Source organism: Tachyglossus aculeatus, chromosome 21, assembly GCF_015852505.1.
Source record: "Tachyglossus aculeatus isolate mTacAcu1 chromosome 21, mTacAcu1.pri, whole genome shotgun sequence".
Classification (NCBI taxonomy): Eukaryota; Metazoa; Chordata; class Mammalia; order Monotremata; family Tachyglossidae; genus Tachyglossus; species Tachyglossus aculeatus.
This window is the reverse complement of record NC_052086.1, coordinates 68,527,372-68,542,236: the sequence shown is the minus strand read 5'-3', so window position 1 is coordinate 68,542,236 and position 14,865 is coordinate 68,527,372. Positions and strand designations below refer to the sequence as shown.

The window sequence follows — 14,865 nt, the reverse complement described above, 5'->3', positions numbered from 1 at the left end:
GCCTCAGTTACCTCATCTGGAAAATGGGGATTAAGACTGTGAGCCCCACGTGGGACAGTCGGATTACCTTGTATCTACCCAGCGCTTAGAACAGTGCTCGGCACATAGTAAGTGCTTAACAAATACCAAAATTATTATTATTATAGGGATGTCCACAGTAATTATTGGCCACCGTGCTGGCAGCTGTAGAAACAAAAGCACTTGAAACCAGCTGCTAGAGAGAGTCGGGTCCTGTACTTTTCTATCCCTGAAGTGACGGCTGAATACTTGCAGTCCTCTGTTTCATTTTAACCCCCCTCACACTGGATACGGAAACACCGCCGATAGTAAAACGGCCCATTTTTGTTTGAAGGCCGGATTCGTAACTTTGCGAATTTTCATTTTAAACTTTTTCATTTTAGACTCTGAAACGCCAGAGCGTGCTGGCTCTGTCCTTCTTCAACAGCATCTTAGCTCACGGTGATCTGCGGAACAATAAGCTCAACCAACTGTCAGTTAACCTCTGGAACCTCGCTCAGAAGCATGGCTTCGCGGACACCAAGACCATGGTAAGAGTTGGCTCCTCTCTGGCAGTAAGTGGGGGCTGTCCTGAACGTCAGCCCCGAACCTGCCGCGGACCCACTGAGTCACACTTGGCAAGGGACAACCTCCCCGGGACTCGGTTGTCCACATCTGCAAAGTGGGGGAAAATGAACCATTGCCCTTTTCTACCTCACACTGATATCGCTCATTGTGATTCATTCATTTGATGTATTTATTGAGTGCTTACTTTGTGCAAAGCACTGAACTAAGTACTTGAGAGAGTGCAATATAATACTAAACAGACGACAACCTCCCTGGGACTCGGTTGTCGGCATCTGCAAAGTGGGGGAAAATGAACCATTGCCCTTTTCTACCTCACACTGATATTGCTCATTGTGATTCATTCAGTTGATGTATTTATTGAGTGCTTACTTTGTGCAAAGCACTGAACCAAGTACTTGAGAGAGTGCAATATAATACTAAACAGACACATTCCCTGCTTGCAATGATCATACAGACTAGAGGAGAAAATCAGGTTGGACACAGTCCGTGTCCCACGTGGGATTCTTGGTCTTAATCCCCATTTTATAGATAACAGAGGCACAGAGAAGTGACATATCCAGGGTCACACAGCAGACAAGTGGCGGAGGCAGGATTAGAACCCAGGTCCTTCTGACTCCTAGGCCTGTGCTGTATATAATGATGGCATTTATTAAGCGCTTACTGTATGCAAAGCACTGTTCTAAGCGCTGGGGGGATACAAGGTGATGAGGTTGTCCCACGTGGGGCTCATGATTTTCATCCCCATTTTACAGATGAGGGAACTGAGGCACAGAGAAGTTAAGTGACTTGCCCAAAGTCACAGAGCTGACAAGTGGCAGAGCTGGGATTTGAACCATGACGGACTCCAAAGCCCGTGCTCTTTCCCACTGAGCCATACTGCTTATGTGGGCAGGCGAGAGAAATGAGACTTTGGAAAATAAAAGTGCCATATCATTTTAAAGTCTCACAGTTAAAATTCAAACAGTGAACATGCAACGTTAATACGTATTCGATCCTAAGGCAACTATACGTTGTGAAAATGACCCGACTGACATTTAGCCATTCTGATCCCTGCAGCCTCTTCGGTCTTGTGATTTTTCGTCTAGGTCCTCGGCAAAGCTGGTGGTGCCGTGGGCTAGATAAACTTGAGGGGCGGTCAGGTGGAAAGACCTCCTTTAATGAGCAATGTTGAAAACCGTCATTTGAATATTAAGGACTGTAAGAGATAATAATAATAATAATTGTGGTATTTGTTCAGCGCTTACTATGTGCCAGGCACTGTACTAAGTACTGGGGTACGTATAAGGGAGTTTCATGAGTTTACAAGTGGTTAGAATTTGAAAACAGAGAAAGCATAATCTGACACTCCTGGGTAACTGCAAATGAATCTGATTATAAGTACATTCTGCAGCATAAGCTAATACATACCTAATTTTATTTCAAAGGCCGCATCCTCCAACCTGTCCTCTTTGAAAAGGCTTAGCGATTTGGATTCTGGGCAAAAACCGAGGCAAGAATCGCTTTGCCCCTCCCTCCCTTAATTTGCTGCTCTCTTACTACAATCCAACCCACAGACTTCGCTCTTTTAATGCCAACCTCCTCACTGTACTTCGATCTCGTCGCTATCACCACTCACCCCCGGTCATCCACATCCTGCCTCTGGCCTGAAACAACCTCCCCACCTTCAAAGCCTTATTGCACCAACCAATCAATGGTGTTTATTGAGCACTTACTGTGTGCAGAGCACTCTTCTAAGTGTTTGGGAGAGTACAATATAACAAAATTAGCAGATAGTTCCCTACCCATAGCGAACTCATGGTCTAGATGGAGAGAGACATTAATATGAATAAATAATTTATAATTTAAAGATTCGTACATAAGTGCTGTGGAGTTGGGAGTGGGGTGAATGTCAGATGACCAGAGGTCACAGATCTGAGAGCAAAGATGATGCAGAGAAGAGAGCGAGTTGGGAGAAAGAGGGCTTAATTGGGAGGGAGATGTGACCTTAATAATGCTTTGAAATTGGAGAGAGTGGTGGTCTTGCCTATATGCCGGGGGGTGTACCAGGCTAGGGGGAGGACATGGGGAAGGGGTTGGCAGCGAGATAGATTCATTCAATCGTATTTATTGAGCGCTTACTGTGTGCAGAGCACTGTACTAAGCGCTTGATATGACATCTGGGCAGAGTTGGTGCTAGAGGAGCAGAGTGTGTGGGCTGGGCTGTAGAAGATCAGTGAGATGAGATAGGATGGGGCAAGCTGATTGCTTTAAATAATAATAATGGCATTTATTAAGCGCTTACTATGTGCAAAGCACTGGTCTAAGCGCTGGGGAGGTTACAAGGTGATCAGGTTGTCCCACGGGGGGCTCACAGTCTTAATCCCCATTTACAGATGAGGAAACTGAGGCCCAGAGAAGTTAAGTGACTTGCCCAAAGTCACCCAGCTGACAAGGGGCAGAGCCGGGATTTGAACCCATGACCCCCGACTCCAAAGCCCGGGCTCTTTCCACTGAGCCACGCTGCTTCTCTTAAAAGCCAATGGTAAGGAATTTCTGTTTGCTGAGGTGGACGGGCAGCCATTGGAGATTCTTGAGGAGTGAGAAGACGTGGACATTGTTTTGGTTGATAAATGATCCGTGCAGCGGAGAGAAGTATGGACGGGAGTGAGGAGAAATGGAGGCAGGGTGGTCAGCAAAGAAGTAGATGCACTAGTCAAGGAGGGATAGGACAGGTGTTTGGAGGAAAAAGAGAGGGTGGATTTTAGCAATACTGTGAAAGTAGAACCTACAGGATTTGGGGAGAGATTGAATATGCGGGTGGAGTGTGAGATGAGTCAGACAGCACCAAGCTTGCGGGCTCAGTCAGTACAGCATGAAACTCTTAATCTCAGGGTTGTGGGTTCGAGCCCCACGTTGTGCGCAAATCCTTAGAGAAGCAGCGTGGCTCAGTGGAAAGAGCCCAGGCTTTGGAGTCAGAGGTCATGGGTTCAATTCCTGGCTCCGCCACTTGTCAGCTGTGTGACTTTGGGAAAGTCACTTCACTTCTCTGGGCCTCAGTTCCCTTATCTATAAAATGGGGGTGAAGACTGTGAGCCCCCCGTGGGACAACCTGATCACCTTGTAACCTCCCCAGCGTGTAGAACAGTGCTTTGCACATAGTAAGCGCTTAATAAATGCCATCATTATTATTGTTATTATTAGGGAGAATAGTGGTGTTGTCTAGTGATGGGAAAGACAGGGGAGGACATATTAGAGGTGTCAGTCAATTCTATTTGTTGAAGCTTAGTGTGTGCCAAGCACTGTACCAAGTGTTTGGGAGAGTACTGTGAGCCTCTCTTCTTGCTTCACAGTCTTTTAGACTGTGAGCCCACTGTTGGGTAGGGACTGTCTCTATATGTTACCAATTTGTACTTCCCAAGCGCTTAGTACAGTGCTCTGTACACAGTAAGCGCTCAATAAATACGATTGATTGAGTACGATACAATATAACAGACACATTCCCTGCCTTGTTGGCAAGCACATCTCCTACAAGAGAACTTCCTCGACTAGACCCTTGTTCCCTCTTCTCCCATTCCCTTCTGCAGCCTTTATCCAGTCCCTCCCTCAGCTCCACTGCATTTATGAACATTTCTGTAATTTATTTACATTCTCGTCAGCCTCCCCCTCTCGACTGTAAGCTCATAGCAGGCAGGGAACGCGTCCACCAACTGTTGTTATACTGTACTCTCCCAAGTGCTTAGTAAAGTGCTCTGCTTGCCATAAGCACACTGGGGAAGCAGCACGGCTCAGTGGGAAGAGCATGGGCTTTGGAGTCAGAGGTCATGGGTTCAAATCCCCGCTCCGCCAACTGTCAGCTGTGTGACTTTGGGCAAGTCACTTCACTTCTCTGGGCCTCAGTTACCTCATCTGTAAAGCGGGGATGAAGACTGTGAGCCCCCCGTGGGACAACGTGATCACCTTGGAATCTCCCCAGCGCTTAGAACAGAGCTCTGCACATAGTAAGCGCTTAATAAATGCCATTATTATTATTATTATTATTATTATTATTATAAGCGCTCATTAGATACAATTGATTGAAGAACGTGAGCTCTCGGACTTATAGGGTCAGTTTTTCATAGCCCGAAGCACATCAAAACTGAATTGTGAACCAGGTGGAAACCCTCCTTTCATCTCTCTCACCCGTTAGGTGAAGACTCTGGAATACATCAAAAGACGAAGCAAACAGCCAGAAATGAGTCACTTAACCGAACTGGCCCTGAGACTTCCTCTGCAGACGAGGACCTGAGAACCTCTGCCTCTTTCTTTCCTTCACCCTGTGCCCGGAGGCCCCAGAGCGTGGATCGTGAAGTGGGCGCTTTATCCTGGAACCTCTTTGCAATTCATGGTGTTTTCCTTGTGAGCATCCCTTATCGTAGAACAGATCAGTCTAGGCCTTGGCCTGTGTCCAAATCAATCTGAAGATGGAGAGGAATTTCTAAGGCATGTTGGGACGTAAAAATCAGGCAACTACAGACTGCATCTGTAAGTTCCTGTTTTGCCAGTTACCTTTCACACCTACAAATGAACCTGATGTCGAGCCTTTAGAAGTGGTAGAATTGAAGACTATAAATGTTGTAACCCTCAGTACTTCCTTTTCCCCCAATTACCTTTTGCTTTACGGAAGGCCGATAGTCCGCCAAGATACAGCACTTCCCTTTCACTTTTTTTGTTTTTGGAATCCTGGAGTGGAATTGATAGAATTTAAGACTATAAATAAATGTTGTAACCCTCAGTACTTCCTTTTCCCCCAATTACCTTTTGCTTTACGGAAGGCCGATAGTCCGCCAAGATACAGCACTTCCCTTTCACTTTTTTTGTTTTTGGAATCCTGGAGTGGAATTGATAGAATTGAAGACTATAAATAAGTGTTGTAACCCTCAGTACTTCTTTTTCCCCCAATTACCTTTTGCTTTACGGAAGGCTGATAGTCCGCCAAGATACAACACTTCCCTTTCACTTTTTTTGTTTTTGGAATCCTGGCGTGGAATTGATAGAATTGAAGACTATAAATAAGTGTCGTAACCCTCAGTACTTCCTTTCTCCCCAATTACCTTTTGCTTTACGGAAGGCCGATAGTCCGCCAAGATACAGCACTTCCCTTTCACTTTTTTTGTTTTTGGAATCCTGGAGTGGAATTGATAGAATTCAAGACTATAAATAAATGTTGTAACCCTCAGTACTTCCTTTTCCCCCAGTTACCTTTTGCTTTACGGAAGGCCGATAGTCCGCCAAGATACAGCACTTCCCTTTCACTTTTTTTGTTTTTGGAATCCTGGAGTGGAATTGATAGAATTCAAGACTATAAATAAATGTTGTAACCCTCAGTACTTCCTTTTCCCCCAATTACCTTTTGCTTTACGGAAGGCCAATAGTCCGCCAAGATACAGCACTTCCCTTTCACTTTTTTTGTTTTTGGAATCCTGGAGTGGAATTGATAGAATTGAAGACTATAAACAAGTGTTGTAACCCTCAGTACTTCCTTTTCCCCCAATTACCTTTTGCTTTACGGAAGGCCGATAGTCCGCCAAGATACAGCACTTCCCTTTCACTTTTTTTGTTTTTGGAATCCTGGAGTGGAATTGATAGAATTGAAGACTATAAATAAGTGTTGTAACGCTCAGTACTTCCTTTTCCCCCAATTACCTTTTGCTTTACGGAAGGCCGATAGTCCGCCAAGATACAGCACTTCCCTTTCACTTTTTTTGTTTTTGGAATCCTGGAGTGGAATTGATAGAATTGAAGACTATAAATAAGCGTTGTAACCCTCAGTACTTCCTTTTCCCCCAATTACCTTTTGCTTTATGGAAGGCTGATAGTCCGCCAAGATACAGCACTTCCCTTTCACTTTTTTTGTTTTTGGAATCGAACTAGTACAGAACCGTTAAGTCTCTCTTTCTAAAGCTTGATGCCATTATACGTACCGACGGTAAAATAATCCATTCGTTAGAAAGCTGCCCCTCAGAGATTGTGATGATGCGGCTCTCAGAGGCCTATTAGCAACAATTTGTCACACAAGAGACGAGGAGGAAACGTTAGAATGAAGCTCACTGTACCTTTAATGAAAAGTTATCACCGAATAAACCCGCACTGGCTGCACTTCTTATTTGTGTTACCTTCAACTTCTCCGAAGTAGGAAGAACATAAGGCGTCTTGCAGTTTTCATTCGGAGAGGCCTGTGGTTCAGCGATCCCAGAGTTAACCACCACTGACTGCTCGTTAAGGTAGAGTTGACTTAATGGCTGATTCCCCACAGGGACAACCCCGGTCTTTTCAAGGAAATTAGCTGGAAACAATTGCGACTCTCTCCCAATCCTGCTTGGGGAAATCTAGGGCTATGCAGAGAGGGTTTAATGTTTTTGATGCCACCCACCGTTCTTTCTGTCTCCGAGTTTGTCCTGGGAACTCTGATGTGTGTGGGTCCTCCTAGATTCATTCATTCAATCGTATTTATTGAGCGCTTACTGTGTGCAGAGCATATGAGAGAGCCCGTTCTGGAGTTTTCACCATCACCTCCCCTGCCCAAAGCCCCTGCTGTTGACTTGGCGAAGCCTCAGCACACAATCCTTGGAAGGTGGGCAAGGTGGCAGTGGGTATGGAAGCAGCTGCCAACCCCACACAGCAACTGGGCATCGACTGGACCCTCAAACTCCAAACGAAACCCTAAGTGTCACAGGCAAAATTATTCCCTGTTGTCAAATTCTCATTTGATCACACTGTTTTCATCCAAAAATGTATAAGCAGCGTGGCTCAGTGAAAGAGCCCGGGCTTTGGAGTCAGAGGTCAGGGGTTCAAATCCCGGCTCCGCCAATCGTCCGCTGTGTGACTTTGGGCAAGTCACTTAATTTCTCTGGGCCTCAGTTCCCTCATCTGTAAAATGGGGATGAAGACTGGGAGCCCCCCGTGGGACAACCTGATGACCTTGTAACCTCCCCAGCGCTTAGAACAGTGCTTTGCCCATAGTAAGCGCTTAATAAATGCCATCATTATTATTAATTTGTTGGGCGGATGTGAGGGGTGATAGCGTACATTCATTCAGTCGTATTTATTGAGCACTTACTGTGTGCAGAGCACTGTACTAAGCACTTGGGAAGTATTCGTTGGCAACATATAGAGATGGTCCCTACCCAACAACGGGCTCACAGAGTCTTCCATAACATGGGGTCTGTTGGGACTACAACCCCATGTTGCAAGAGAAGTAAGGATGTATTAGGGGTGGATCCACGCACGGAAGGCCTAGTACAATTGGTCGTTCTTGTTTTTATGTCCTCTTCTGGCCTGGTTTTACCTTGAGCTAGTAAAATATAAAAGGTTCACTCTGTTTCCTTTCAGCCCTTTCCAGTGAAAATGTATCTGTAACAGACTTGCTTAGCAAAAGCTGAAGATTTTAACTTCACATGCAAGGTACCTTGCATTCATTCTTCCTGACCATACTTCAAATAGTGCCTTTTTATGAGTGAGGGGGTGTTTTATTGGGACCAGACTCAGGCTTTGGTGAGTTACAGAACTGGGGCAGTCTTGGATCGCTACTGCTTGATTAGACAGTGGAGTTATACAAAAATATACTACCAATTGCCGTATCTGGATTTATTCACATAAACACCAAATAGCCCTACAAAACTGAAGGAGAGGTTTTTCTAGTCCCCATTCTGATCTTGCATAATGACTTACGTTTGGTTTTTCAGTCACACTTGCTCAAAACAGTGAGTCTGGGGCTGCAGGGTGTGTTGGGGTGTTCACTTTAAGTCATTTTCCACAAGCTGTTTCCTTCACCGCACTAAACTTTCCAACAGGAGAAAGTAAAGGCTAAAGGGCTGGGCACTTGGTGATTTTCCCCTTAATGCTAGATCCATGGTACATTGCTAGAAAGAGGAGACGACTAACTACAGCATTGGGAATTCACAAATTCCCTCACTTGCAAATTAACTACAATACCTAAAATCCCAATGAAGGAGGAATTTTAGACAATGTTTAAAAATGGAGGGAAAACTGTTGGAATGGGGATAAAGCAACAGCCCAGTTACTTATCAATCAATCGTATTTATTGAGCGCTTACTGTGTGCAGAGCACTGTACTAAGCGCTTGGGAAGTACAAGTTGGCAACATATAGAGACAGTCCCTACCCAACAGTGGGCTCACAGTCTAAAAGTCTACTTACCATTGTATATGGAATTTACTACAGGATGGGTTGAAAGCAGAAAATAAACAGATTCAAGCAAGGATTGGATCCCTTCACACATGAGAAGCAGCATGGCCTAGTGGATAAACCCTGGGCCTGGGAGCGAGAGGACCCGGGTTCTAATCTTGCTCCTCCCCTTACCCGGTGTGTGACCGCGGGTAAATTGCTTAATGTCTCTGTGCCTCAGTTACCTCATCTACAAAATGGGGATTCATTACCTGTTCTCCCTTCTACTTCGACTGTGAGCCCCATTTGGGGCCTGATTATCTTGTATCCACCCCATTGCTTAGTTAGCTTAGCACATAAGTGCTTAACGAATGCCACAATTATTGTCACATGCAAGGTTCATAACAGGTTACCAGAGGGGAGGTTCTAGACCATGGGCAGCTGTTGTACTGTACTCTCCCAAGTGCTTAGTACAGTTCTCTGCATGCAAGGAGCGCTCAATAAATACTACTGATCGATGCTAAGTAAAATCCCTAGCCATGAGGACTGTCAAGGAGCACAATCATCACACTGTTCCCCCACGCACCCTTTCCTACGTCAGCCAGGATGCAGAAGCGGGGTTGGCAGGACTTTTAGTCTGACTTAGTAGGTTATGTTCAGGCCCGTTAACTGTATCTGGCCACAGCGGTCATCTAAGTATTTCTAGCAGGTGCGCTTCCTAGGACACAGATTAAAATTCCACATAATAATAATGATTCTGGTATTTTTTTAAACGCTTACGGTGAACCAGGCACCGTCCTAAAGCGCTGAGGTAGATACACCAAGTCAGGTTGAACACAGTCCCCGTCCCATACAGACCTAATCCCCATCTTACAAATGAGGCAATCGAGGCACGGAGAAGTGAAGTGACTTCCCCAAAGCCACCCAGCAGACAGGTGACGGAGGTGGGATTAGAACCCATGACCTTCTGGCCCCCAGGCTCGTGCTCTATCCGCCATGCCGTGCTGCTTCAACATGGCCTGTCTGGACAAATAAAAGGAGACAGGAAAATATTCCAAATTTATTTTGTATGAGATACTACACTTCCATCACTTTACATGTCTGTTTCATTTAAAAAAAAAAAAAAAGAGAGCAGTGAGGTTCGATCCAGCTTCTAGAGATGTGTGGGGAACGCAGAGGCGGGTTTTCTATACAATATAATAAAACTAGCATTTCCCTGAGCTATTGGGATTTTTAGAAACACCCCCAATCCCATAATAAAATCTCCCACTTTGAAAATAGATGTTATGTACAAAATGCAGAAACTTATTATATTCTTATATACTCTATGTACACGATGGGAGCTGGCAAGTTGGTTGATGGAAGAGGGTGTGATCTTTTCCAATACTTTTAAAAATCACTTGCAAAGATCTAGTCATTGGAGCTCAAGTGGCTTGCCCAGGACGTGGTGGTCAACGAGAGACGGGAGGGGGGTAGTTGGGGAGGGTGAGTATATAATGGAGCTCGTTGTGGGCAGGGAACACGCCTGCCAATTCTGTTATACTGAACAAGTGCTTAGTACAGTGCTCTGCACACAGTAAGCGCTCAGAAAATGCAGCTGATGGATTGAATTTAGAGTTTTCTTTTGGTGGCTCTGTAGTCTGGCCGAGATAACTGAGGTGCACTGCAACATCAAAGACTAGAAGCCAACCTAAAATTCCCGGACGGCCTCTATTACATCACTAGTCGCCCTGAGAAAGTCTGAATAGGAATGGGTCGAACTGGGTCATTTGTTTTGCGTGGCCCGGAAATGCCTCCCTCCCTGGGAGGGACTCAATTTGGGAGGGTGCGCGTTATGGATCTCGAACCTTGCTATTCCTAAGAAGTACATGAAAGCACAGGAAAGGTCTGAAACACCAACTACCTTCTCCGTTTGGAGCTGGGCAAAACTGGAAGACCAAATCATCAGAGTTTGACTTCGGTCGTCTCCGAACTAGTAGCCCCTACCCGTATCAAAGCGGGGCGGCTGAAAAACAGATTGCTTTTAGATATGTTGGTGGACTGAACCCTGGGGAGAAAACAATCTCGTGTACTTTGTAAGCCTCCTCAGAATCTGCTCATTATAACCCTTCCAGCTGCCAGAAAGAAAAATAAATACAATTGTTTCACTGGAAACTCCATCAATAATAATGGAAAGGTTCCATCTTGGCCCACAATATTTCTGTCCTCTGCCCTTTCAGAGAATACTCGCATTAGGACGTGCTCCTTTTGGCTGATGGTCAGACCGCCCTCTCCCCCCACCCTTTTTTGTGGCTGGTTCCTCTAATGTCCTTAAACAGGAGTAAAGGCCACACAACATAAGACCACAGCTGGCCCCTACTCACACCAAGTGCTCAGGGTAAAGAGTGATTTCAGAATAGCACATTTTCTCCAAAAGAGGCACCCCCTCCGAACCCACTAAATCTATTTCACAATCAAATCAATTTATTGACACCTGTTAATTAAAAAAGAAAAAAATAAACTCCACTGACTTTAGTCCATAGATTATAGAAGTCAAACCACTTTGGCTATTTTCAGACAAGACATTCCTGTTTAATACTCAAATTTTACTGACTTGGATGCACTTTTGTCGATAAAAAAGGTTTTCTTTGCAGCCGACGAGAAGCCCAGTCCCATCCCGCGGCTCTGCTTCCAGCTCAGTGCTTTGTCAAACTGCATCTGCAGGTTCTGCCGTAAGGACTCTGCTCCCTTCTTGTTGAGGGCCATGTTTGGCTTCCCCGCTGCTGCTGCTGCTGCCGTTGTTGCTGGGGGGTGGCTGAGCGAAGGGGAAGACTTCTTGAAACCTCCCATCAGTCTTAGGAATTTCATTTTCTGGTCTGCATTGTCAAAAGCTGCCGTATCCCACTGGCCAAAGCGTGTAGCCTGTTGAGAAGACAAATGATATTTTTTGGTCCCGCACCCTATGCCTCACCTCCAACTCTTGAATATAAGATGCTGAGAATCCTCTCGTCTCCTCCAATTCTCTCCTTGACCTCCACCCACTTCGCTCCACAGAAACTGCCTCTCAAAGGTCACCGGTGATCTCCTTCTTGCCAAATCCAACGGCCTCTAATCCTCCGCGACCTCTCAGCTGCCGCCGACACTGTTCCTGGAAACGTTTTCCAACCTCGGCTTCATTGATAATGTCGTATCCAGGTTCTCCTATCTTTCTGGCCATTCATTCTCAGTCTCTTTAGTGGGCTCCTCCTCTGCCCCCCCACCCCCTAACTGAAGGACTCCCTCCGTGTTCAATTCTGGGGCCCCCTTCTTCCATTCTCCATCTACACCCACTCCCTTGGAGAACTCATTCGCTCCAATCGCTTTAACTACCATCTCTGTGCAGATGGGTTCCAAATCTAGATCTCCAGCCCTGATCTCCCTCCCTTTCTGCAGTCTCGCATTTCCTCCTGCTTTCCGGATAACTCGACTTGGATGTCCAACCCCTCAATTTTAATGTGTCCAAAACAGAAATCTTCCCACCCAAACACTCTCCTCCCCTTCTCCCGCCTCCTGTCGCTGTAGACATTACCCTTCGTCTCACCGGCCTGTAACCTTAACATTATTCATTCAGTCGTATTTATTGAGCGCTTACTGTGTGCAGAGCACTGTACTAAGCGCTCGGGAAGTACAAGTTAACATTATCCTCGACTCATCTCTCATTCAACCTACCTATTCAATGTCACCAAATCCTATCGGTACAACCTTTAGACTATCACTAAAATTGGTCTTTCCCTATCTATCCAATCTGCTATCGTGTTAATACAATCATTCATTCATTCAATCAATCGTATTTATTGAGCGCTTCCTATGTGCAGAGCACTATACTAAGCACTTGGAAAGTACAATTCAGCAATAGAGACAATCCCTGCCCACACCGGGTTTACAGTCTAGAAGGAGGGAATCTCTCGTTCTATCCCACCTGGATTACTGCATTGGCTTCCTTGCTGACTTCCCTCTCTCCTGTCTTCCCCCACTCCAGTCCATACTTCACTCCGCTGCCCGGATCATTTCTCCACAAAACTGTCCAGTCCATTCACTCCTGGGGAACCTCCAATGTTTTTGGGGGGTTTTAATGGCATTTGTTAAAAGCTTAGAATGTGCCAGGCACTATACTAAGCACTTGGTAGAGGAGCAGCGTGGCACAGGCCTGGAAGTCGGAAGGTCCTGGGTTCTAATCCTAGCTCTGCCACACGTCCACTGTGTGACCTTGCCCAAGGTCACACCTTGCCTCAGTTACCTCATCTGTAAAATGGGATTAAGACTGTGAGCCCCATGTTCATTCAATCGTATTTACTGAGCGCTGTGTGCAGAGCACTGTACTAAGCGCTTGGGAAGTACAAGTTGGCAACATATAGAGACGGTCCCTACCCAACAACGGGCTCACAGTCTAGAAGACAGGCTCACAGTCTAGGGAAGCGGTCCCTGTCCATGTGGGACAGGGACCGCTGTCTGACCTGATTAACTTGCCAGTGCTTAGAACAGTGCTTGGCACGTAATAAGCACTTAACAAGTACCATAATTATTACTACAAGCCAAGCAGGTTGGACACGGTACATATCCCATGTGGGGCTCACAATTTTAATCCTCATTTTACAGATGAGGTAATTGAGGCACAGAGAAGCTAAGTGAGTTGCTGAAGGCACACAGCAGAAAAGTGGCAGAGTCAGAATTAGAACTCCAGTCCTCTGACCCCCAGGCCTCTTTCCATAAGGCACATGGTTTGCCCGTCCACCTCTGCGAACAGAAACTCCTTAGGCTAAGCTGAAGAGCTTGATCACCTTGCCTCCTCCTACCTTACCTCCCTGATTTCCCACTACAACCCAGCCAGCCCATTTAGCTCCTCTAACGCCAACCTGGAACTTCAATCGCGTCTATCTCCCCACCGACCTCTCGCCCACGCCCTGCCTCTGGCCTGGAAAGCCCTCCCTCTCCACAACCACAGACAATCACTCTCCCCACAGTCAAATCCTCACTGAAGGCACTTAGCACAGTGCTCTGCACACAGTAAGCGCTCAATAAATACGATTGATGATGATGAAGGCACAGCTCCTCCAAGAGGCCTTCCCCAACTAAGGCCAAGTTTCCTCTTCTCCCACTTCCTCCTGCGTCTCCCTTGCATTTGGATTTAAAATGGGGGTGAAGACCGTGAGCCCCACGTGACACAGCCTGATCGCCTTGTATCCCCCCAGCGCTTAGAACAGTGCTTCGCACATAGTAAGCGCTTCACAAATGCCATTATTATTATTGTATTTACACCCCTCATTCACCCCTGCCTCAGGCTCACAGCACTTACGTACGGATCCGTAATTTATATTCATGTCTGTCCTCCTGGAAGCTCACTGCAGGCAGGGAACGTGTCTATCAGTTCGGTCTCCAAAACATTTGAGTACAGTGCTCTGCACCCAGTGTTCGATCAATCCGAACGACTGGCTGAAGAACACAGACATGTTCTTCAGCTCAAGTACCCTGAACCTCAGGCACTTGAAAACCCAGCTGGCTTTACTTTTATGGGTGAAGGGAGATTCAGAGGCACAGCACCCGTGGTCAGGCTGTTGCCCCCTTGGAATTAATTCTACTTCTGCTTTCAGTGGCACACTCAAAAACCAGGCCACCTGCAGCCAAGTCAGCGGCCCCGCCTTCTGTAGAAGGGCTTGGTTAGTTCAGAGGCCATCGGAGCCTCACTTGTTTTCGGTAGAGCGTTAGCCCTGTGCAGAAAGGCTCCGACAGGCCGGGAGCAGAAAGGAAAGGTCCTCAGAGGGCTGATCCTGCTTGAGTCTCACACACTTGTCCTGCTGTCTTGTGACTTTAGCCTTGATCATATAGAGGGGCCATCTTAATCAATCAATGGTATCTATTGAGCCCTCTGGGCACTTGGGAGGAGGGTAGAATACAGCTGGCGGTTGAGACGCGGCATGGCTTAGTGGATAGAGTACGGGCCTGGGAATAGGAAGGACCTCGGTTCTAATCCTGACTCCGCCACATATCTGCTGTGTGACCTTGGGCAGCCAGTACTAAGAACAGTGCTTGGCACATAGTAAGCTCTTAGCAAATACCATTATTATTATTCCACTTCTCTGGGCCTGTTAACCACATCTGTGAAATGGGGAGCAAGCCTGTGAGTC

At 46.3% G+C, this 14,865-nt stretch overlaps 2 protein-coding genes across 5 annotated transcripts in view; one reads left to right on the top strand and one right to left on the bottom strand.

Annotated features, from left to right (window-relative positions):
• The window catches only part of VPS35L (VPS35 endosomal protein sorting factor like), a 111,549-nt gene extending 104,850 nt beyond the window's left edge, over window positions 1-6,699 (top strand). Inside the window, exons 30-31 of the mRNA XM_038763892.1 lie at window positions 402-548; window positions 4,751-6,699. Of these exons, the coding sequence (XP_038619820.1) occupies window positions 402-548; window positions 4,751-4,849 (246 nt within the window). The 3' untranslated portion in view covers window positions 4,850-6,699. The remainder of the gene's footprint in view (window positions 1-401; window positions 549-4,750) is intronic.
• The window catches only part of KNOP1 (lysine rich nucleolar protein 1), a 28,242-nt gene continuing 20,018 nt past the window's right edge, over window positions 6,642-14,865 (bottom strand). For 3 of the 4 annotated variants that reach the window (XM_038763893.1, XM_038763896.1, XM_038763894.1), the window contains 2 exons: window positions 11,327-11,626; window positions 6,642-6,808 (listed from right to left, as the gene is read on the bottom strand). In XM_038763893.1, the coding sequence (XP_038619821.1) occupies window positions 6,719-6,808; window positions 11,327-11,626 (390 nt within the window). In that variant the 3' untranslated portion in view covers window positions 6,642-6,718. Of the gene's footprint in view, window positions 6,809-9,772; window positions 11,627-14,865 lie in introns of those variants that run through there. The other variant, XM_038763895.1, reaches the window with a different exon arrangement.